This window comes from Scomber scombrus, chromosome 2 (genome assembly GCF_963691925.1).
Source record: "Scomber scombrus chromosome 2, fScoSco1.1, whole genome shotgun sequence".
In the NCBI taxonomy this organism is placed as follows: domain Eukaryota; kingdom Metazoa; phylum Chordata; class Actinopteri; order Scombriformes; family Scombridae; genus Scomber; species Scomber scombrus.
The window spans coordinates 31866055-31889147 of record NC_084971.1 but is presented as its reverse complement, the minus strand read 5'-3'; the positions used below and the strand labels follow the sequence as shown (position 1 = coordinate 31889147).

General features: G+C 38.3%; 2 protein-coding genes and 1 long non-coding RNA gene across 3 annotated transcripts in view; 2 read left to right on the top strand and 1 right to left on the bottom strand.

Annotated features, from left to right (window-relative positions):
- Positions 1-183: 183 nt before the first annotated feature.
- Positions 184-5473, top strand: LOC133986740 (myelin-associated glycoprotein-like). The gene is made up of 8 exons (XM_062426338.1): positions 184-190; positions 1252-1599; positions 1936-2160; positions 2636-2893; positions 3513-3773; positions 4093-4353; positions 4589-4849; positions 5424-5473. Exons 1-8 carry the CDS (start codon positions 184-186, stop codon positions 5471-5473), a joined length of 1671 nt encoding a protein of 556 aa, XP_062282322.1.
- A 139-nt stretch (positions 5474-5612) lies between these two features.
- Positions 5613-7406, top strand: LOC133997225 (uncharacterized). The gene is made up of 3 exons (XR_009927270.1): positions 5613-5714; positions 5810-5870; positions 7234-7406. It is a non-coding gene; the product is annotated as an uncharacterized LOC133997225 (long non-coding RNA).
- Positions 7407-8492: 1086 nt separating this feature from the next.
- LOC133997216 (complement C3-like) overlaps positions 8493-23093 on the bottom strand; it is a 41322-nt gene continuing 26721 nt past the window's right edge. The window contains exons 24-44 of the mRNA XM_062436790.1: positions 22830-23039; positions 21305-21365; positions 20990-21073; positions 20703-20906; positions 20145-20220; positions 19304-19466; positions 18602-18709; positions 18295-18442; positions 17094-17257; positions 15775-15930; positions 15489-15548; positions 15278-15368; positions 14964-15015; positions 14766-14853; positions 14361-14450; positions 13921-14026; positions 13443-13532; positions 13260-13343; positions 12246-12326; positions 11592-11739; positions 8493-10189 (exon numbers count right to left, since the gene is read on the bottom strand). Of these exons, the coding sequence (XP_062292774.1) occupies positions 10045-10189; positions 11592-11739; positions 12246-12326; positions 13260-13343; positions 13443-13532; positions 13921-14026; positions 14361-14450; positions 14766-14853; positions 14964-15015; positions 15278-15368; positions 15489-15548; positions 15775-15930; positions 17094-17257; positions 18295-18442; positions 18602-18709; positions 19304-19466; positions 20145-20220; positions 20703-20906; positions 20990-21073; positions 21305-21365; positions 22830-23039 (2409 nt within the window). The 3' untranslated portion in view covers positions 8493-10044. The remainder of the gene's footprint in view (positions 10190-11591; positions 11740-12245; positions 12327-13259; positions 13344-13442; positions 13533-13920; positions 14027-14360; positions 14451-14765; positions 14854-14963; positions 15016-15277; positions 15369-15488; positions 15549-15774; positions 15931-17093; positions 17258-18294; positions 18443-18601; positions 18710-19303; positions 19467-20144; positions 20221-20702; positions 20907-20989; positions 21074-21304; positions 21366-22829; positions 23040-23093) is intronic.

The window sequence follows — 23093 nt, the reverse complement described above, 5'->3', positions numbered from 1 at the left end:
TGTCTTCTGCCTGCAGACCACAGAGAGACGTGATCCTATGAAGACAACATCCTTCTACATTGAAGTCTTGCCTTTTTCCTTCTTGGACAAACATGTTTTACTGTCTCTGAAGTCAGAGAGATGAGAGAAGCAGTTATGGGTTCAACAGCAGCAGCAAGTGGATTTGTTGTCTTCCTTCTCTCTATGTCAGGTACTGTATATCTACATTTACACTACAGGTACATTGTAGCTTGTTCAGGGCATAGGTTTGGTTTCATATTGGTTGGGACTTTTTTTTTTTTTTTGGTTGACCAATACACACATTTATGTAAACTTGCCCACATTTTGATTTGCACATTTCTCACATTTTGGATTAAAATAAAATAAAATATTTTTCAGGCTTATTTTTAAGTTAATCAAAGACTTAAATAAATGATTTTTAAGATTTTTTTCTGGCTAGACACCTTTATTAGCAGTAGAGTGATAGGAAATCACGGGAGAGAGGGGGGATGTGACATGCAGCAAACCAATCGACCACCTGCGCGCCAGTAATTGAAACTTAAGTATGATTGAGTTTACTTTCACGTTATGTTAATCTAAACAGTCTACTGCGTCTTGTCTCTGTTTTACTGTGTAGGTACGGAGACACTGTGACTTGGTGATTAGCACTGTTGCTTCACAGCAAGAAGGTCTTGGGTGTGTGATACACGGCTGGGGCAGGGCTTTACTGTGTGGAGTTTACATGTTCTCCCCGTGCTTGTTTGGGTTTACAGAAAACATGTATGATAGGTTCATTCTCCTGTGATGAAAGCATAGATCTGGAGTTAGTCCCTGGCGGCTGCACATTGGCTGCTCACTGCTCCTAATACTTAAGATATATTACTGTATAACTGTATGTGTGACAAATAAAGTACAAAACACTACTGAGGGAGACAAAGCAATGTTCAAACATGAATCTATCTTAGAAACTTTAACAGGTTCTATGTTCTAACCAACTCATTAACTTACTGATTGTAATTTTATAACACCAGATCCTGCTGCTTCACCATCTTGTCTCTAGCTTGCATACAAATCCACACCAACTGTATGAGACATTCACCTTTGTTTCTTTAAAACAGATCTAAAGCAAACTAAATATTTGTAGACTTGTTTCCTAGTTTCCTTTACAGGTTTACAAACTGAAACACCTCCATTAATGTAAGTAAAAATAAGTATTTTCCCTGGATGTTGTTTTGAATCTGATTGTGGTTTCTGATGTGCTCTGTGTTACAGTGGTACAGGGTCAGAATGACTGGGGAGTGACTTACACTCCTACTAAGATCTGTGCCTTAAAAGGATCAACAGTGGACATAAGCTGCACCTACAGATACCCATCCTGGATAAATTATGTTGAGAAAACATTCTGGTATACAAAAAAGATTATTAATAAAGAACCAGTAGATCTGAAAACAGACTCAGAGTACAGAGGTCGTGTGCAGTATCACTGTAATAAGAACGACTGCACTCTGAGAATCACAGACCTGAGAGAGAGCGACTCAGCTGTGTACAAGTTCAGGTTCATAACAAACCAAGACAGAGGGAGATATACTGGTGAACCTGGAGTCACTTTGACTGTTGCAGGTAACATTTTATTTGATATTGAGCAAAGCATTAGTTCAAGCAGAGCACAGAGCTTTACCAGCTACTTGGCTACCAGCTGACTAATAACGGTCATCATATCCAAAGGAGTGTGTCCATTAAAACTTTTTATATTACTCTGCTTACATGCTAATGCTAACACCATCTGTCAAATCTCTTCATTATGTGCAAAGCTTTTCCACCAAATCTAACTTCATAACCATTTGCTATAAATGTTTAATTTCTTGATGTTGTGATCAGTTAGTTTACTGTGAACATGTGAGTATTTGATTGTCTGTACTGTGTGTTAACAACTAATTCTGAAATTATATTTATTAGTTGATCCAGGCGTCCAAGTGCAAGTTAGACCATCTTCACCCACCAGGACAAAGCTGACATGTCACAGCAATTGTCGGCTGCGTGTTCAACCTTCTTACATCTGGTACAAGAATGGCACACCAACTGAGGAGAGGACAGCTTACTTTTATCCGGACCAAATTAATCCTGATGACTACTACTCTTGTGCTCTATCAGGATACGATTCTTCCCGCTCTCCTTCAGTGTGTGAGTTTTCTCTTCTCTTCATTAACGCATCAAGTGAACACTTTGACCCAAATAGTTTACAAGAAGTCAGGCCCAGTTTTAACTCTTACACAATTTCATTTATTCTTGTACTTTTATCAACATAACTATTTTACTCAGACCACAATGTGATGTTTTTTCTTTATTTTAATAATATGCTAGCTTTTGCTAAGGTGTGTAAGTGTAGTTAAGTAAAGGACACACAATACAAGCAAAGTGATGTCACAGCAGGATTTATAGAAAGAAACAAAAAATGTGAGTGAACAGCGAGGAAGGTAGACCTACAATATCTGAATCTATAGGGCCAATAACATTAATTGTCAAAAGTCAAACTGAAAATTAATTCTTCTTTATTTTATTTATTCCTGCATCCATTATTGTCTTTAGAGTATAAATGATCAGAAAATGAAACAGGTCTTATCTTCAAGTTAATATGTGTTCATATAATGTCTTACAGATGCCCCAAAGCTTCCCTCTGTGTCAGTGAGTCCCTCTGCTGAGATAGTGGAGGGCAGTTCAGTGACTCTGACCTGTAGCAGTGATGCTAACCCAGCAGCTAATTACACCTGGTACAAGAGTACAGTTTCTAAAGTGATGACACAAGGTCGACAGCTTGTCTTCAGCTCCATCCAGTCCTATGACTCTGGAGAGTATAACTGTACAGCTGAGAACCAGCTGGGGAAGAGGACATCTGAATACATTATTGATGTGAAATGTGAGTGAAACAGTTTGTTTTTTTAAGCCAAAAACTGTTTAAAATTGACAACTTTGCACTTTATTTTTGACCAAAACTCTTTTAGCAGATCATGCATGTTTTTTCAGGTTCAATTTGCTGTAAAAGTAAATTTAACAGTTATGTTCACTTCAATTCAGACTTATATACATTTCAGTTATTTATAAGAACAGCACACATGAATCAACATTTTTGTAATGGCTAGATTGCTCATTCTCAGCTCTAGTCCCACAGGGAAATGTTCTGAAACCAATGATGTGATGGCTAAAAGTTAGAGGCAGAAAATAAGAAGATGCCACAAAGACAATAGCAACAAAATATGCACTTAAAAGACAGTTCACAAACCATGCAGAGACATCAGAGACAGCAAAACATGATTACAATATACACTATTCATCCATTCACCAGACCACCTTCAAATTTCCAGATGTAATCATCACCTTAAATAAATATGTGTTATTACATCTTTTATAAATGCTCCAAAGACCTTTTGTGTGTCAGTGGGACCCTCATGATGCTAATGTCCTATTTTTCGCATGTGTAAAGATGAACCTGAGGGAAAATACTGATTACTTTTGTCTCTATACATATTACCCTCCAGATGCTCCAAAGCTTCCCTCTGTTTCAGCAAGTACCTCTGCTGAGATAGTGGAGGGCAGTTCAGTGACTCTGACCTGTAGCAGTGATGCTAACCCAGCAGCTAGTTACACCTGGTACAAGGAGAACCAAATACTGCAACAAGGACCAGAAGGAATTTATTATTTCACTTCCATTAGCTATAAAGACAGAGGGTTCTACCACTGCAAGTCTAAGAATGATTATGGCCAGATCAACTCTTCATCTCATTTCATTGATGTCCGCTGTAAGTACAAAATAAATAAAATATCTGACACACAAAGAGGGGTTGAACAGTACATTTTGATTTATCTGCATCTGAGTTTAGACTGGTGGAAGAAACACAATGTACTAAAAGGAGGAAGACTGAAAGGTAGATTCTAGCATGGCTGCATGATATGAATTAGTTCACGCCACCCCACTTAAAAGTAAAATAATAAAAAACTGTTGTTGCTTTTTTCATTCTTTAGTCCCTCCTGCTGCTCATGTCCTAGTTTTTGCATGTGTAGAAATGAACCTGAGGGAAAATACTGATTACTTTTGTCTCTATACATATTACCTTCCAGATGCTCCAAAGCTTCCCTCTGTGTCAGTGAGTCCCTCTGCTGAGATAGTGGAGGGCAGTTCAGTGACTCTGAGCTGTAGCAGTGATGCTAACCCAGCAGCTAGTTACACCTGGTACAAGGAGAACCAAAAGCTGCCTTCAGGACCAGGAGGAAAATACAATTTATTTTCAGTCAGCTCTAAAGACAGCGGGATCTATTACTGCAAGTCTGAGAATCAGTATGGACAGATCAACTCTACATCTCTATTCATTGATGTCTGGTGTAAGTACAAAACAAATCAAATCTCTGATGAGGGATATAACAGTATGTTATGATTTATCTGCCATCTGAGTTAGGCTGATAGAAACATCATGTTATACAATAGAAATACTCAAAGGCAGATTCTAGTATGGGCTCTTTTTCTTTGGTCCAACACCCCAAGCTGAATTTTTTACACATAAAAGTCAATTTGATAAAAATATGGATTTATTTTATCTTTATACATATTGACCCCCAGATGCTCCAAAGCTTCCCTCTGTGTCAGTGAGTCCCTCTGCTGAGATAGTGGAGGGCACTTCAGTGAACCTGACCTGTAGCAGTGATGCTAACCCAGCAGCTAATTACACCTGGTACAAGGAGAATGAAGACTCACCAAAAGCATCAGGACAGATCTTCACCATCACTGATGTCAGACTTGAACACAGTGGGAATTATTACTGTGAAGCCCAGAACAAAAGAGGACGTCAGTACTCCACCTTACATTTGGCTGTTGCAGCAGGTACATCTTCAATTCATTCACAAATGTATACATCAGAGGTCCACCACATGACGTAAAGTAGGTGCTGGGATTTTGGTTGGCAATTTAACAATGCCCGTTGCAAGTTTATCCACCCATGTCAAAACTCTTCAGTTTAGCAGCTAGTTTGAGGAAGTGAATGGTAGTCTGCACTAGAGGTTATTTGCATTGACTGACACTGTGGCTCACACTTGGAATTGAGGACATAAATCATTATGAAAAAAAACCATATTGTCATCTTTAATTGATGAGATTTCAGAACATGGTAAGAGAACTAAAACAACAGAAATAGGGCAACTTATTTCCAAGAGAAAACAAGCTAACTGTGCAATGCTTTCTCACACTGTAATTTATAGACATGCAGTTTTCAGACAGACTTCCTGGTTTCACGTTTAGCTACTTGCTCTAGTTGAGTGCACACACTAATGAGAAGTTTTGTATGCTTACTTTTAAACCTCAAAATGTGTTTGCATGCTCATAGCTATTTGATTGTCTGACTGCTTTCACCCTGTAAGATTTTGTGTAGTGATGTCCTCGTGTTTCCGCATAATTCCAGTTAACTTGATGTACAATGTTCCTATGAGCCAAACAAACAAAGGCATTTAGTGGAAATGCTACCAGTTGTTGCACATCTGCCATGGAGTAGACCCTGGGTGTACTGAAAGGGTTAAATCTCCCAGAGCTTGGGGATCCCACATAGAAATGCCATTGTCTCTTATGTTTTTTTTTGGTGTATCAGTGTTGTATTTTATCACCATTACCCAGGAGCATGGAAAGCAATTGTCACTGGAACAACCACTGCAGTTCTTCTGGCCATTATACTATTCGTTGTCTTCCTATTTATAATGTAAGTAGACTTGTTTTACTAAAGTGTTGCTTATTAATTACAGTTTGGTAGCTGAATGATGAAATAATTTGTTTTTAATTAATTCCCCTAACCAGTAAAAAGTGGCCCTTCAAGCAATCATCAGAGCCTGGAAAGATAGTTGGGAACAGAAACGAGGTGAGTAAAGAGAGTTAAACAAATCTATGAAAAATGAAGTGAAACTCTTCTTTGGTTCCTCGATTATTTCAATCTGTGCAACATGAAAACTCACTCAAATTAAGAAGGACTTGCTTTTATGTTTCTTTACCTGCCCTGATCTGTTTGATCTGGTTGATTACTTGAGGTCCTCTTGCTTAGGCCTTTCCACTAGAGCTAGAACCAGTGTGGGAAGTTAAGAGATACCAGCTAGATGCTAGATAGACTTGAGCTCTACGTACAACACTAGCTCTGTATCCAGACCAGGCGGGGAGTTCCGGTCCTCTGAAATGAGGAAGTAACTTAAAACTGCATTCTATCAAAAGGCCACCAGGGGGCGACCGTTTTGGTGTCAAAAGGACTTCTGTCTCTATACAAGTCAATGGAGAATTCACCAACTTCTCACTTGATTTCTAACCTCAGTAAACGTTTTCAAAATGTGTTTATGATCTCAATGGCTAGTTTAAACCCTTCTTCAATGCAGTGTGATGTTCATTTGTGAAATTTTGGCCTCCCTGGTTTTATATTTGACGATAAAGCAGGGTATGCATTAGGGCGTGGCTACGTCGTGATTGACAGGTTGATTGGTTCACAGGTTCAGGAGGGCGCCTCATGCCCCTTCTGATGACCATATAAGTAGAATCCGTTTTTTTATTTTTCCTGGCATGCACCTGAAATTTTCAAGATGGCGCTGCCCAGATCCGATACTATTGGCCTCTGAGCAGCAGTCCACAAACCAATGGGTGACGTCACGGATGTTACGTCCATTTTTTATATACAGTCTATGATCCAGACTCATGAATCATGGCTCGACTATCTCCTTTTCTGCAGCTGTCTGGGGTGAAAGGCTTTTGGGCATGTGTAGGGATACTCAAAATTTACCCACTGAACATTCATAGTATCCAGCTTTCTTGAAGTATTCGAGTGACACCTATTTGGATTTGGTCACCCAGAGGTCCTCTGAATGCCCTTAAGTAAAGGCTGAGTTAGCCCTGATATTTGAAAGGCGTTAAGAGTGAAACCACTATTGTCCCGCAAAATTACCTTTAGTGAATTGGGCATCATGCCAAGATGTCCCTGTAGATGTTTTCCATACACAAGTGGAAGGTGGCTTTATAGATGACCCAGAATATGCTGGTTCAGATAATGTACCTCATCAATAAAATGCCTTAAGATCCACAAGGAATAGTTGGAGGATAGACCTTGGTTAGCCTGCTACGACCACAACAGGGACAAGAAACAAATCGAGAAAAATGGATTGGTCAATAAACCAAGACGTTTTGCAATAAATGTTCTACCGAAGCTAAACTTCAAAACACATATCAAAGTACATTTGTATTTACAGTGTCTTCCCACTCAGGGGCAGCCGGAGGACCAGGATGACATTTACTATGCCAGTGTCAAGTTCTCCAATAATCAAGCAGATGCTATTTACTCCAATGTCGGACCAGCTCGACTTCACAGACATGAAGTAGAAGAAGAGGCTGTTGAGTACGCTGCTGTCAAATTTACCAGTGTGCCGAGGTGAGAAGCTCTTCACACAGTTTAGTTTAGTTTCCTATTTTATCATTTTCCTGCATTTACTTGTTTTTGTTTTCATTCTTACTATCACTATTAGTTTATATTTTATCTTCAGGATCATTTGATTTTTTTGTTTAATTCATTCTCAGAACCAGCGATCAGGAAACAGAGGAGGACCCAGCTGCATTGTACAGCACAGTCAACAAAACCAGATGAATACAATAGGAATCTCTGGTCTGCCTTTTTTTTATTTTTAAAAGCAGTTAATCATTTATTTTGTGGAGATGGCAATGTCAGTCAGTTGGTCAATTGGTTGGTCTGTTGGAACGGCAATTGATGGTTCCCACAGGATAAATCCTCCTAACTTTGGTGATCTCCTGACTTTAACTCTTGTGACACCAGCAAGTTGACAATTTTGTTTCTTAGTGACATGTCTTGACAACTGTTGGATGTGTTATGGATGGATTACCATTACATTTGGTATGAATATCAATGGATTCCTGGCCCATCGATGAAATATGACTTTGAATTCAGCACCTATTTTGTAGGTAAATGTGGATATAATAAGCGATCAATCACAAATCATCATTTTGCTTTTTTTTCCTGTGGAGTTCGGTGTTGAAATGTTAGCATTGTAAGCATATTGTCATGCTGCCTTTATCGTGCTCGACTTAAAAAACATGAGGCAAGCTTATAGTGGTTGAAGACTCACAGATTACATTTAACATAGATTCAATGTAGACACACCAACATGCAGCTTCAGCTTTATCTCTGCACTACTGCATCATACGCTAAGTGGTAAAATTGTAAAATGCAAATTCAATATTTGAAATTTAAATGTAGATGACCATTTCCATGATCTGTAATTCTTGTCTCTTTTCTATTTATACACTATGTCACTTCATACTTTTCACATTCTTTTTTGCACACTCTATTTTTTTATGTTTCATATTCACAATTGCTTTTATTTCCCAGTATGTCTACATCACTATAACAATTTTTTAAACTTTTTTATAAACATCATCATCATTTTTAATATTATTATTATTTTCTTACCTAATTGTATTTTTTTTTTTTACACAATTTGTTTATTTTTGTATCATTCTTTATTGTTTTATTTGAAAGAAAATGTATTTATAAGAGAGTATATATACTTCTGTTGTTAGGCCTAATGAATAGGTGTTGGATAATATTTCATATACATTTGTGTATACAGAGTCATGTATTATATGTTAGCAATATGTATGAAAAACATGTTTTTAGAAACATCAAAGTGGTTTCAAACACAGGTCAGAAGCTTTCATGTCCATACCAATCCACATAACCTGTGATGAGAGGTCACAAGTATATAAAACTTCCTTTTAATTATCTTACAAGAACAGAAGTGTAAAAATGAGAAGTTGTGGTTTTCAGAGGGCCTTACAGTAAATCTATGTGCCAGACTATTTCCTGGCCAGGTGCAGTGACTTATCAGCCATGGCTGGTTTCCTAGCAACCTCAAAGCAGTGGCTTAGAGATCACTGAACCTTGCCAACAATTGTTTTAATATCTTCCATTACTGATGTTAATAGTATTTTTGTGATTGGTTACGGACTAAATTTTGATTTCCCTCTTCCACTATCAAAATGACTTGTACTATGCACAATAAACCCTAAAGTGTAAAGTCTAAAATAAGTTACTACTACTAGCAATTATTTATTTTAAAAGCAACATGAGGCTTTTTGCTGTTCTTATTAACGCAATACATCTTTTAAATCATATTGTAAAGGTAATGTTCAATGTCTTAGTGTATTATCTGTCACATAATTGTCAGGCACCACTGAGAGAGGGCCTGACAGGATATTCTTTTAGATACTGGCCCGCCCATTGTTGTTTACAAGAAGAAGAAAAAAAGAGGACAGAATACAGTGCAGGTTTAGAACAATCAGGCCACAAAATTAGTCTTTCATTCTCTATTATATATATATATATATATATATATATATCACAGTATAACGTTCATATACAGTTTGTAAATCAACAACAAACATTTTCTTATGTACTTTTTTTTTGCTTTTACCGGAATGCGGGCTAGTCATGCATATCAACGATGTGAAGAGGAAGTCTGGTTTATTTTAAGACTCTGATCTGGTCTTATGGTCTCCTGAACACAAATGAAAGTTGCAGTTCAAGACAACTTCCTCCTTAGCTTTTGTAAGTTCAGACTGCAGGGTCACTCACTATCCTGTAGATCAACATCATGTTGCTTTTTGCCACAACAACAAAGAATAATCATTGACCTGTAAACCTCAACAACATTTGTCAAACTTTAAAGGTGAAATAATGTAAAGGATCTGCAACAAGAGTGACACATATGTGTCATAGCTCATGTTAGACTTATTACACATTGTGAAAATTTGGATATTTTGTTTTGCATTGTTCCTGCCAGTGGTAGTTACTTTTTCCTCATTCTTATGTTACATAATCAGAGTAGAGAATAATCTAATGGAACACGTTTCTGCTTTATCACTTTCTGTTCACTTTTCCACGGTGAAAACACAAATACATTTGTATACAGTGTCCTTATTGCACAGAGTGGGTTATAATGAACAATAAATCTTTGTGTACACAGTTATTTGTCATCTCTCAGACAGCTCTACACCCTGCAGCCATTGACAGACAATTCTTCTGCTACATCATTAAGGTGTGTGCATTTCGCTTGCAGGCTGGTATTGCTGGAGCACTCTGCAGACGAAGGCCAGCGCTCCACCCAGGTGTCCTTCCCGAGCATGTAGATGAATCTGACAGACAGAAAGCAAAAAGAGAGAGGAGTTTACATACATTTAGCTTGCATTTTAAGAGAGATCAGAGTGTATCAAAGTAAGAGTAAGGGTTTGCTTCTCCGGATAAGGAGAAGTCACAGTTTGTACTTCTGTAGGTCAGTTTTCACCAACCCTGTTATTGATGTAGCCAAAATCACGTAGCACATCACACGTAGGTGCAAGTCTATCGGAAACCAGCATCAATAAAAAAGTGCCTGTCTGCACATGGGCTCCACACCTCAAATGTATTTAAATGGATAATGTTGCAAACCCTGTTGGCAGTTCAATGACCTGATGAAATCCTACTGCGATCAAAATGTTAATTCATTTGTGGTTTGTGTGGAGCTTTTTTCCTATCTTAATTCAAGAGTGTGGTGTATCAAATTGAGAGTACAATTTATAGATTTCACACCCAGATTTTGTAATATTGTCCCTCAAATCCCTGCCTTTGCACTTAAGTAGCCTCTGCGTGTGCTTAGATTTGCTTTTTTTTAACTGCTCAAACTGTATGCTTACACATCACCTATTGTTGCTTGCACAGATTTCCTGTTGTCCAGCTTCAGCCCTTCTCTTTGCACTCAGTCTGCTTCCGTGCACTTGTGAAATCTCTGCTCAACCCTATCAAACTTCCCCAAATAATCAAAAGGCTAGGTGTAGAAATGACCAATGAAATGATTGCTGCTTCCTTGCAGGTGTGTTTGCTTTAGTGGGTACTCTTTAGCTGGGTTCATTCACTCCCCCCCTTCAGGGCCTCTTTATGAATTTTGGAATAAAATGACAGTGCATTTATACTGTATTAGCTGCATACAGTATAATAGTAACAGCATGGCATAGGGCCCCCCTGTCAGTGTGCTGGAGGGGGAAAAAATGGTGTACTTCATCTGGACTCAGGAGCGGGAATCTAGTGGATAACTGGCCAACATTGACTACCAAAGTCAATGACCTCAAGTATTCATTTTATTTGAATGGTGCTATTACATCCTTCAAATTGAATTGATAAAGTCATATTTGCAGCACATGAATACATCCATTGATAATATGCTTGTCTTTCAAATTTTGCATATTATGTGAAGACTAAGCACAAACAGAGGCTATTTGAGTGCAAGGGCAGGGTTGTGAGGGACAATACTACAAAAACCATTCGGTCCATTCAGTCACCATACACTTTGGTAGCTTATTTGCATGGCATCCTGAGAAGATATATTTTCCACATTTGACCATGTAACCATCATTTCCATAAAACTCACCCATGTGTATAGTCAGAACCTGCAACAGGAGCCTGTTACACAGTAGGTAAACCAAACTGGCCCAAATCCCCTGCTATTGTTTTCATAACATTATCTTTTCTAACAAGTTTATCATTTTTTATTGCTTTCCTCACCTGTTTGTGTCGCTATTAATGTTCCACGCGTCATCTTTGGGGCCTATGATGAGGTACTGAGAATCCACCTCCAGGTTGAGCCCATCTCTGCAGCCTCCATGAGACATAAAAAAAGTCTTCTGACCAGCTACCACTCCTGCCTCCAGACCTGGAAGGTAGCAATAGAAATTTAAAATAATTTACACATGATGATAAAACCAATCAATGGGACAATTTGATAAACTTTTTTAATTCAATAGTAGTTTGAAATTACTCCTTTTTTTCATCATAAAATAATGTAATCAGTCCAGATATCAGTGGAGAGTTTTTGGCCCCTGATGATTGTCTTAATGCTGTTGCAAGACTTCTCCATCCTACCTTTATGGAGGGAAGACTAACTATTTTCCTATAAATACTCTATGATATTATACATAAGAACAAAGCATCAATCAGCTTCAGAACAAAAATACTGGGAATGTTTCAGCTTCCAAATCTGACTTAATGAAAAGGAACAAGAGAGCACCACATAAAAAAAAAAAAAATATGAGCAAAAATTAAAAATATGTTAACAAATGACTGAAGTGTGTAACATGAAAACTGCATCATTAAGCCCAGGAGTGTTTGCCAGTGTACAAGCAAGAACCTGAGAGACAGACAGCCAAAGCAGTGACTCACCCAGCTTGATAACTTTTGTGATCTCCATCTCATATTTGTCATAATAACTCTTGCTGACGCTCAGCACCTTCACCTGGAAAACTGAAGCACAGAAACAATCAAACTTGTCATTTTGGCCTACTAGTGATGAGGCCTGTGGTGATGATGCCATGAAATCTGTGGATATATTCTGTATATTCTGGCAAGAACTGCAGAAAAACTAATACTATACTGAACAACACATTGCTGACATCCACAAACTCAAAGCACTTTCTGTTGCGCCTCACCCTCTGCTGCTGACTCATAGAAAGTATAATCCAACCCCTTCGACTCCACTGTTCCCCCTGTTTCTGCACTATTTTAATCACCTCCAATACGAAAAAACAACATTGGAAACAGGTGCATTATGACAGGAGTTTTGTCCTCTCTGTCATAGCATTGCTAAATAAAATACACCAATGTCTGTAATTTGTGTATATGTGCGATATACATGTGTATGAATGATGATGTATTTAGTGTGAATGTTTTTCATGTAGTTCTGTTGTGGATGTGTACTACATCTATGTATTCATGCATGGCTCTGTATGGATTGTGGTTACCAGTTTCCTTGAAGGATGATAAAGAATCTATCCATCTATTTATCTGTCTGCTCATTTGTGGCACCACACTTAATCCAAACTATGCATAGAGGGTGCAGCCCAATATTGAATTTGCCTGTGATTCAAAGAAACACTTACAATGTCCAGTCATCTATTGATACACTATACTAATTTTAAAGACATTTAAACCTACTTTTAGACTTTCATTAGTTTTCTGCTTGTAACAAAATGTTCAAGGCATCATCATTACCGTTTTTCCATTAAATATAATATATATTTTTACATTTTTACATAATATTGTAAAAGCTTTTGACCAGCAATTACCTAATGATTTTTTAATTTCTATTTAAAATGGACTATGGACTTTCTCTGACCAAGTTTCTTCTGTGTGTACGCATGCGTGTTAAAGTAGTGAGAGTGAGAAAGTGTATCGTACCGTGGTGTAACGTCTTGCAGGCAAATACTTCTCTTTCTTTGTTGGGGAAGTTTTCATTGTCACGTTTGGAGATGCAGCAGTCACCTGGAGATTGTGAGCAAACAGAAAGTGAAAATAACGGGTACCATAAACACACAAACACGTGCTCACTAATGGAGTGTTGCAGACACATGCGCACTTTACCTTGTACGCAGCGGCAGGCGTTAGCAGAGCAGATCTGAGTGAGCGCCTCTGTATCCTCAGTGGGAGTGTATGTACGACTGCAGCGGTGGTCTGACAGAACAAGACAGAGAATGGATACATGATACCAAAACATTGAAAGGTGCAATATTTTGTTTTTTTAACTTACAAATTAAAAAAAACCTAATAAACAGGACACATTCTGAATTATTAGTCTGTGTTCAGGACTTTTTTTTATCTTAGATTGGCTTTCTAGTGTCTATTAGGATGTTTAGGGAGCACACTAGTTCTTGTAGTCTTATGGTGACACTATGTGAAGTGTTTCTGAAGCATACTCACTAATATCAATGAATATTTTGTTTTTATATCAAAATTATTTTCAAACTGCAGAAAAAAAGGGTTAGGGTTAGGGTTAGGGTTAGTAGAAACAATCCCAGCCTGAGCTCTTCTGTAACGTGGCGGTCTGGTTCTGTTCTCCTACCTGGGTTATAATACTCATAGACAGTGACTGAAGAAGGCTGGAGGAGTCCGACTTTGAAGCTCTGCTGAAGCCTGAACATCAGGATCTCTGGCTCTTTATGAGACACCTGAGAGGAGGAGAGGATCAACAGGAGACACAGAAACATTACAGAGCCAGTAGAAATACTGACAGGGCTCCTAAAATCTGATTTTCAGAAAAACATGGGGTCTTGTTATAGTGTAACAGTATCCAGTAAAATCTGAAAACAACTGTTGAAAAAACCACTTGTTCTGGGTTTTGTTTAGGAAAGACAATTGCAGATAATTCAGTATACCTTCCTTTTGGTAAATACCCAACACAACATAAGCAACATAAATAAATGCAACATAAAAAGGTGCAAAAACTGACCAGTTTTCATTGAATAATGATGTTGAATTTGTGCAAATTGTGCTTGTTGTTACCTTGAACAGGTGGATGATCAGAGAGCCTCTGTCACTCAGGTTATCAACGATCTGGAAGTGATTGATGTAACGGTCCACTGAGTTGGACAACTGGACGAACACATATACAGACAGATAATCAATTATCAGTACTGGCCTGGACATATAATATATCTGTCACAGGTTATTATCACAGTACTGTAAGCTTTCAACTTTTAAAGAAGAAAAGTCTCCCTTTTTTCCTGTTAATGTCTTTTTTTTACTTCTATACTTGAGACATACAAACTGAGACATGAGTGTCTTTTTTGCTAAACACTTGCTGATAGAGGTCTACTGCTACCCAGAAGATATTTTTCTTTGAATTAACTACCTAAAGTCTCTGCATTTTGACACTTTTTAGTGGGTTAGAGTAAGGGTTAGGGTTACCATCTCCAGGTCTGAGTTTTCAGGGGTGAAGCCGGTAGGCAGACTGATATCCAGGACCACCATCCTGACATCTCTTGGTCCTAAAGACCTGTTGAAGAAAAACAACAGTCATCAACAGGCACTGTGTTGATTTTAAATCAGTTTTAATGAAAGTTATACAAATCTCACATATAGTTTGAGGGCAATACAGTAACTCACCTCACTTTGATGGTGATCTGGTAGGACTTTTCTATATCTGCTGGAATCTTCTCTGATTTGGGACAAAAAAAGGGATTATTTAATGTAGAATGGTTAAGAATATATACATTATCTTTTATTTTAGGTTATCTCCTGTTAATTTTAACATTATCTTATCACGTGATTCAAAATGCACCTTAAAATGCCCTTGTATTCATTTTTCTGGTTTAAAATTCATCTCTTTAAGGTACTGACTTCACTCAACTGATTTACGAAGAGGATAGAAAATAACTATAGAGAGCCAAGCATTAGCAAACATTTATAATTGGAGTTACCGCTGGATTCCTCGATTGTGACATTGAGCTCAAAGTGCTCGCAGGGCATTTTCTCATCCACATCATGCAGCTGGTTGTAATAGGTCACAACCTTGGATCAAATGCAAAGTAACAGAGAAAGACATACAATAATAGAATTACTATTAATTGTTTTTCAGTGAGTCGTGAAACTGACAGTGATACCAATACTCCTCCATAGAGTTAGTTATACCTCTAGTATTCCCTCTCCGTTCCCTCGTGCCTCCACGCTCAGGTCAAGATTAGGAGGCAACTATGGAACAAAAGCACGATTTTTTTTGGCAAAATATATCTGAACACAACCACACTGATTGATTTTGTTTCTTCTTATAAGTTTGTTTGACATTGAAAGTCAGGTATGAACTGTATAGAGTTTAAGAACCTTAAGTGAGGATAATTGCACACAAGACTTGTAAACTTCATGATACTCTCTGTGATTTTCAGCCTAAATTCTCTGACTGAGAATAAATCTTTCTCACCCTGGAGGAGCGAGCAACGTAGGCGGTCTCAGGGTTGAAATTGTAACGGATTTCCTGGCGGCCTCTCACTCTCACGTCCACATCCAGACTGAGGTCATTGGGAGGAGGTTTGTTGATCAGGTACTCTGACAGCGCTTGGAGTACCACCATGGTGGACTGAGAGAGGGCAGACAGTCAAGGAAAAAGGGGAGGAAAGAAAAAGACACAATTTTCAAAACTTGATAACGTTTTGTGTCAATTTATTTTTTGTGTAATTCAGTTCATTTGTAGTGCATTTGGTTCATTTATGAGTTGAGTGCTATGTGAATTCTGCCACCAGGTGATGCTGTTGAGGCAATAAGAGACCATTTGTAAAAGTGCCAAGAGAAGAAGAAAATTCAGTTTAGAGTTGTTGTCATAAAATAAATAAGGGACACTGTGATTGACAGTCCGGCTTGTGACTTCATCCTGAGTTGCAACATATACTAACCCTCCTTAGACACAATCTGCCAGACTGTCCAAGATTATAAATATTTTGGTGAGTGATGCTGAGATAAAGCAACATCCCCCAAAAGTCCTTAAAACCCACTCTCTGACTCAATACACAAAACATCATTTAGACCTTTCATGAACCAATCTGTTAGTCATCTCTTATGTGATGTCTCCCCCTGCTGCCTTACCACAAGCCCTACACACAGAATGACAAACCACAATATGGAGAAGTGTTTTTGTTGGCCTCTCTGTGCAGCCACGAGTACGATCAGAGTCCGTCTCATGTGGCCTGAAATTTCAATTTGAGCACGAAGTTTATGTTGTGACCAAAACCGCACTAAGATACACCCAGAACAGAGTTCATATCGTTCATTCAAGCAGAGTTTTTCAACTGTTAGAGGTTTTGTCATAGAGTTGGTGTTGAGGTAACTGTCCCTTTAATATCTTTTGTTGCGTTTGGTCATTTCAGGCCAAGCTGCAAACCACTGAACAGAACTGCTTAATGACAATTTTGGATTAACATGCTTTTTCCCCAATGATGTGCCTTAATTTTTCAGGTATATAATACACTGAATTACATAAAACACCAGACACTTTGAAAGGGTTAAAGAGAAGATTTTTAGAATATTTCATTACATATTCTTCTCTCAAAGGTCAAGGATGAACTTTATTCATATTATTCACTGCAATATCAACAGAACTGTTAGGGAGCATCACTTTAAAAGGTCTAAATGGTCTAAAACAGACTTGGGTCTGAAGCGGGTGAGTGAAATTTGAAAAATGAGTATGACACTGATGGATTTGAAAATTACAGCTCAGCTATGAGACCCCCCCACTCCCGATGGTACCTGAGTAGAACCGAAGCCCCCTCCTCTCCTCCGCTGGCTGTTCAGCCATCTGAAGGGTACTTCAGCTTCCTGCATGCGGCCCATCTTCACCAATGCTAGCAGGGCATAGCCGGTCCCCTCCAGGGTGAACAAGGAGTTCTGCCTGTCAGGCCAGTGGCTGCCACCTGGAGGAGAGAGACAGAATCATTCACCATTCCTCTATCTATTCTGACTGAATGTAATTACTCAAGACTGGAGGAACACTGAAGAATGAAGATGCAAAGCCAGGACTTTTAGGATGTGAGGTGACAGTGTTACTCTTAAAATGAATATTTAAAAAACATCAAAATAAAGTATCCTGCTGAATTTAACGACAACAACACAATTTGCTTATTTTGGGCATGTTTAATATGCAGTGATTTAACTACCTATGTTCTGTATGCTTGTTAAATTCTTGTCTATTGCACTATCTCTGGATGAGAGCATTGAGTACACTTGAACTCTACAATTCGGGAACTATATATGGTGTAGATTTGGGGACACAGTAAAGTATATAGGTATGTAGAAGATATATTAACTTTAACCTAGAGGGGACATATGCACATTTCAAGTTTTATATTATTAATCTGGGGCTGTGCTAGAATATATTTGCATGATTTACACTTCTAATTCTTTATTTAAGTCACACTGGCCCTGTATGCTGCACCTCAGTTCAGCCTCTGTCTGAAACACACTGTTTTAGCTCCTGTCTCTTTAAGACCGATGAATCCACTCCATTGTGATCGGCCAGCTCTTGAAAAACTGAAACTGTGGACATTTCCACCAGCTCTGGAGGCCACCTCAACAAACTATGAAACAAACTGCAGCAGTCTGATTTCACTTATTTTTCTAGTTTTCAAATGTATGCATGCAGGTTTGAGCTGAAATCCAATGTGAAATGTGACAGTAGACAACACAAGCAACAAATTAAAAAACCTTAGCAACAAATAACGTTTGTAATAAAGGCCATGGGACAGGCAGCCATTCATGGGCATATGCAAAGAGTTTAGGCCACACCATGAAGCATAATATTTGACTAAATAAATCAATAAACTGAGACAAAAGAACTGAAAAAAATCAAATCAAAATACAGATAACAGAAGTTTTTAAAGTGACAATAAGTCACTTGATGTCTTTGCAGGTGAGATTCTCTACTATGTACAAATGAAACAGAGCAGAATACCTGCAGCTGCAGCTCCGAGTAAAGACTGTGGGCTGAAGGGTTTTTTAAGCAGAGTCATCGCATATGAGACAATGGCCACTGTGTACGGTCTCCTCCCCGTCCTCGCCAGCACTTTCGCCAGGTATGTGCCTGCCCTACTTATAACAGCCTTAAAGCACACAGATACAGAAGATTATAGTTTCAAGCACCACTCTATCATGACTCAAAATGACAGGACATATACAAGTACTATACAGGCAACTGTTAAGTATAGATAAAAGTCAACTGCTTGATCAACACTACAAGATGCTTTTTCTGTGTTCTTTACCTCCACTTCTGCACCAGTGCAGCGGACTCCTGTCTGCTTTGCCTCAGCAAGCGCTATGACGACGAAGGCTGTAAGGGTCGCCTCAGGGTCATCACCACGGAGACCACCCTAGAGACCACCCAAAAATGTAATTAAAAAAACAGCACCAAACAGCACCATCCACTTCAGCTCAATTTCTGCATATCAGTTGTTATTATTTATTATATTATGTCTTAAGTTTCTTGTAATGCCTCTCCAAAATGGACTCAAGACACCTGTCCTGTGTAGATTCTGGTCTACTGAATTAAATTGTTTGTATTGTTTGATGCAAAGAAAGGAGACCTGATTCTTTGATTAGAGAGTATAGTTATGATTACTGACAAGTTTTAGTTTCTTTTTAAACATTCCTGCTATCAATCTGTAGGTCAATTACTCTCAGAAAAACAGGACAAAACTGCCCATGCAAAAAAAAAAAAAATCCAAAAATAAGAGCTCCTTATATAATTTTCTTGTGATTATTTATAGGGAGCTAATTATTATAATTAATTTTCATAATGTACTTGTCCTTTAACAATGTTTTCCAGGATACTATTAATATTAAGGGATAGTGCATGTTTGATTGTTTATTTAAAGGAGACTGTTATATTATTAAAATGAAAGTGAGGAAACAGCTTCATTCAGTTATCAGCAGTGTTTTTAGGTGTGTGTCGATCAGTGTCTCACAGTCATGGTCGTGGTGTAAACCGGGTTGTCCTCTACAAAGTCTCCCCTTTGCATTCTGGCTTTGTTCTTCACCAGGTAGAGCAGAGGGTCACACACTTGCTGCTCGTCGATGCCGATGATGGAGTGAGCCATGGAGAAAACCTTCACCACGTACGCTGTGATCCTGACATTAAATTTAGACTGTGATTAGCCTACAGCTGGTCACTTTTAAAAACACATCATCTAACAGATCATAAAACAACAAACTACATACTGATGTCAAAATATTCTAAACTTTCCCCGGTAAATATGACATTACCAAAAGTATTATTATTTGGGGGGATTAACTGCTTTTCTGTCTCTTATGTTATCGTTAATTGAGATCTTTAGATATTGAACTTAAAATAATTGAATAATTATATTCATGAATAGAAAAAATTGTTTTCATTAATCAATGATGAAAATAATCATTAGTTGCATCACTACATTCGGATTACCAAAACTTTTAAATTGCTCAACTAAAAAAGGAAAAAATACCCTTAAATATCATATTGGCTCCCCTTAAATCAAGTATCTTAATACCTCATACATGTAATCCCAAACAGATGCTGTGAATTCCCAGAAAAACAGCAAAACTTAAATAACTGTAACATATCTTTCTACCACATTTTTTTTGGAAATCTGTCAATAGATTAATAGAGACAGATTCAATAAAGAATATTTCGAGACCTATTACATAAACGTGCCATACTGATAAACACTGAGTGTCTTGTAAACGCTTGGTGCCACTGAAAAAAGGCTTATAATCAAATAAAGACATGTGGATTATTTCAATATGTAAAAAGTTATGTTTTGACAATACCATGTGCTTGCACCTTCCCGCCTGTAGGGGGGGTAGGAGCCATCGCTCTTTCTGTATGCCAACTGGTTCTCGTAGCCTGAAAAACACATCACAAATTAATTTAAAGATGGGATCTGTGTTTTTCATCTCATTGGGGAGTAAAAACATTATCCATCCATTCATCATCATAGTTAACCAACAAGGCATCCACTAATTGTCTACTAAGCCATTCATCCATTCTCACTGTTTATCCATCCAACTGGTAATTTATTCATCTTCAGTGGTGGAAAGAAACTGCATACATTTACTCAAGTATTTTACCTAAGTGCAATTTTAAGAAAACATATTTGAGAATTTCCATTTTATGATACTTTGTTTGTCGACTCTACAGGGAAATATAGTTTTTACTACACTACGTTTATTTCACTGTTACCCATCCATCCATATAGTATATATACAACAGCCCATTCTGTTAATCTTTCTTTGAATCCACTAATTTAGACAAACCATCAATAAGTCTTTTTTGTTGTTGAATATTCTCTATCCATCAATCCATCCTTCCCTCTTCCTCTCTCTCACCTTTCTTAATGTATCCAAGAGCCTCGCCCCTGCGCTGCACCCCAACACTCTCCCAGTTGTTGGTTCGCTCCAGGTAGAGGGTGGCAATGAGCGGCAGAGTGATGCTAGCCAAGTTCTGCTCCACACAGCCACCGGGCATCCTGATCAGAGACGCCAAAGAGTCCTCACTGATAGAGTTCTCAATGCTGTCTGCCAACACGTTCCCTGGAGAGGAAACAAGAAAAATCAGTCTGTTAGTCTACCTAGGTTCATTTTTAAACCATAACGCTGCTCTGGTAGTGACTGACCTCTGATATTGATGAATGTCTCTGGCACAGAGTTTGGCACAACTGACTCCAGTTCGATCTTGCCCACACGAACTGATTGTGTTCCTGTATTGGACAGAAACAGAAGAAAAAATTAAGCTTCATGAATATCTCATTCAACCCCCCCAAAAATCTACCCAAATCTATACACACAAGCATCTGAGCCGTCATCGACCAATTTGATTAAATGTAAATTGTACAAAAATGGAAACATTAAAAGTATGCATTACAGAAATGTATCTTTTCTCTTGTAAATTCATGCGAAAGGTAAATTATGCATCGCTGCAGTCTCCTCACCTCCTTGAGCAGATGGGTTCAACACCACACTCCAAACTTTAATTTTCTGCACTCCGTCCAACTGTTTGGATCAAAGATTTTGTGATTATATCAGATGTTTGTAAAAACAAACAAACAAACTTTTGAACACATTTTATAATTTTCATTTTTGCACACTCTAAAGCAGTTTGTTTTGGAGTACCGGGGAAATGCTTCCCGATCATATTCTTCACATTAGGGATGTGTCATTAAAACCGAATAATCGAATAGTCGTTTGCAGGGTATAAAGGCGACCTTCGGATGAGTCCGGACATAACAACTTAAAACCATTAGGTGGTGGTCTTTCAAAAAAAAAAAACGTATTTGATATCCAAAACTAAAAGTCGTTTTTTTTGTTTGTTTTTTTCATTTAAAAAACCTTACTCAAGAATTGAGCTGTGCAGTCTGCTATGAAGGGTTCATTGACAACTACTACAAAGCAATTCTTACTTTCAGCCACTAGGGGGATGTCTAAACCACCTGCACCTTAATTTGGAGTAGAGTCTCACACGGAGTGAATTTTTACTGCTGCCCTCAGCCACTTTGAATGAGTCATAAGTTAGTGCTAGTTAGCTGACTGAAGGGAACATGATGCAGACGAAGCCACACAAAAGTCCAGCATGGAAAAACGGCTGACTCGTGAAAACGCTGCTGTCTGCTGTGATGGTTACTGAGGGAGACGGACATGACGGTAATCACCAAACTAGTCCGTCAACATTTGTAACAGCTAGTCGAAAGTGTGACAAAAGTCTCAGAGAGAAAACTAACGTTATGTCACTCATTGGTAACATGATTGTAAAGGATCTGCTCAGCGTTGTTTATGACGGGGAGAAAAAAAATCAGCGCTCTTATATTTTTAGGGGTCTGTAAGACGTTTTTTTTCATTGAAATAATTTGTTTCTGTAAAAAAATTAAGGCTGATTATCATTTTAAATAAATACTTGTCTGTGCAGTTAAAGCTTGTTGTTTGTTATGAATATTGAAAGTTATTTTTGATGCATTATGTAGCTCCTGTGAACATTGGCATGCCTATTTTCGATTAGTCGTCTGTTCCCACCGACTAGTCGACCCTGAAAAAATGGGCCCATGCACATTCCTACTTCACATATATGATCAATTTATGTATAATTTTGTCGGGCACTTTTCCTAACTTGGTCTATCCCGTACACACAACATCTTATGCATGTCATGTCCCTCCTGTGTTGTTGTTTCTGAGATGTCTTTCATTTTTCCCCAGTATAAGGGATTTTGGGGGAGTTAATCCAAATTAAGTCCTGTTGTACCCTGTACAGGTTATAAAGTCCTCTGTGGTAAATTTAAAATTTGTGATATTTTGGTAAAATACAGGTTCTTGGGATTTATAAAAAGCTGATATATTCCAGATTATCAAATCTACTATCTAGGCAGCTTTCAACTATTGATGGAACAATTACAGACACCTAAAAGGTACCTTGGTTACCCTAAGGAGGAGAAAAACTGAGCTGCATCATCTTTAAAACTAACTCACCACCACACGTAGCAATTTCTGGATGCGGTCTGTTCCCATCATGTCCCTGTCTGCCACCATCACCTCCAGAGGAAGCTTGCCCACCACCAGTGGTACGATGGTGTAAGGCACCGCAATAGAAGAGCCGGCCGGCACCAAAATGTCCTGTGTGTGTCTGTCCTTGAAGGCGACGCTGCACATGTTATCTGTCTTCATCAGCACCACCCTCACCTGAGCAGAAACCAATCACACTACGTCAGCAGTGACACAAATCCTGTAGAAATG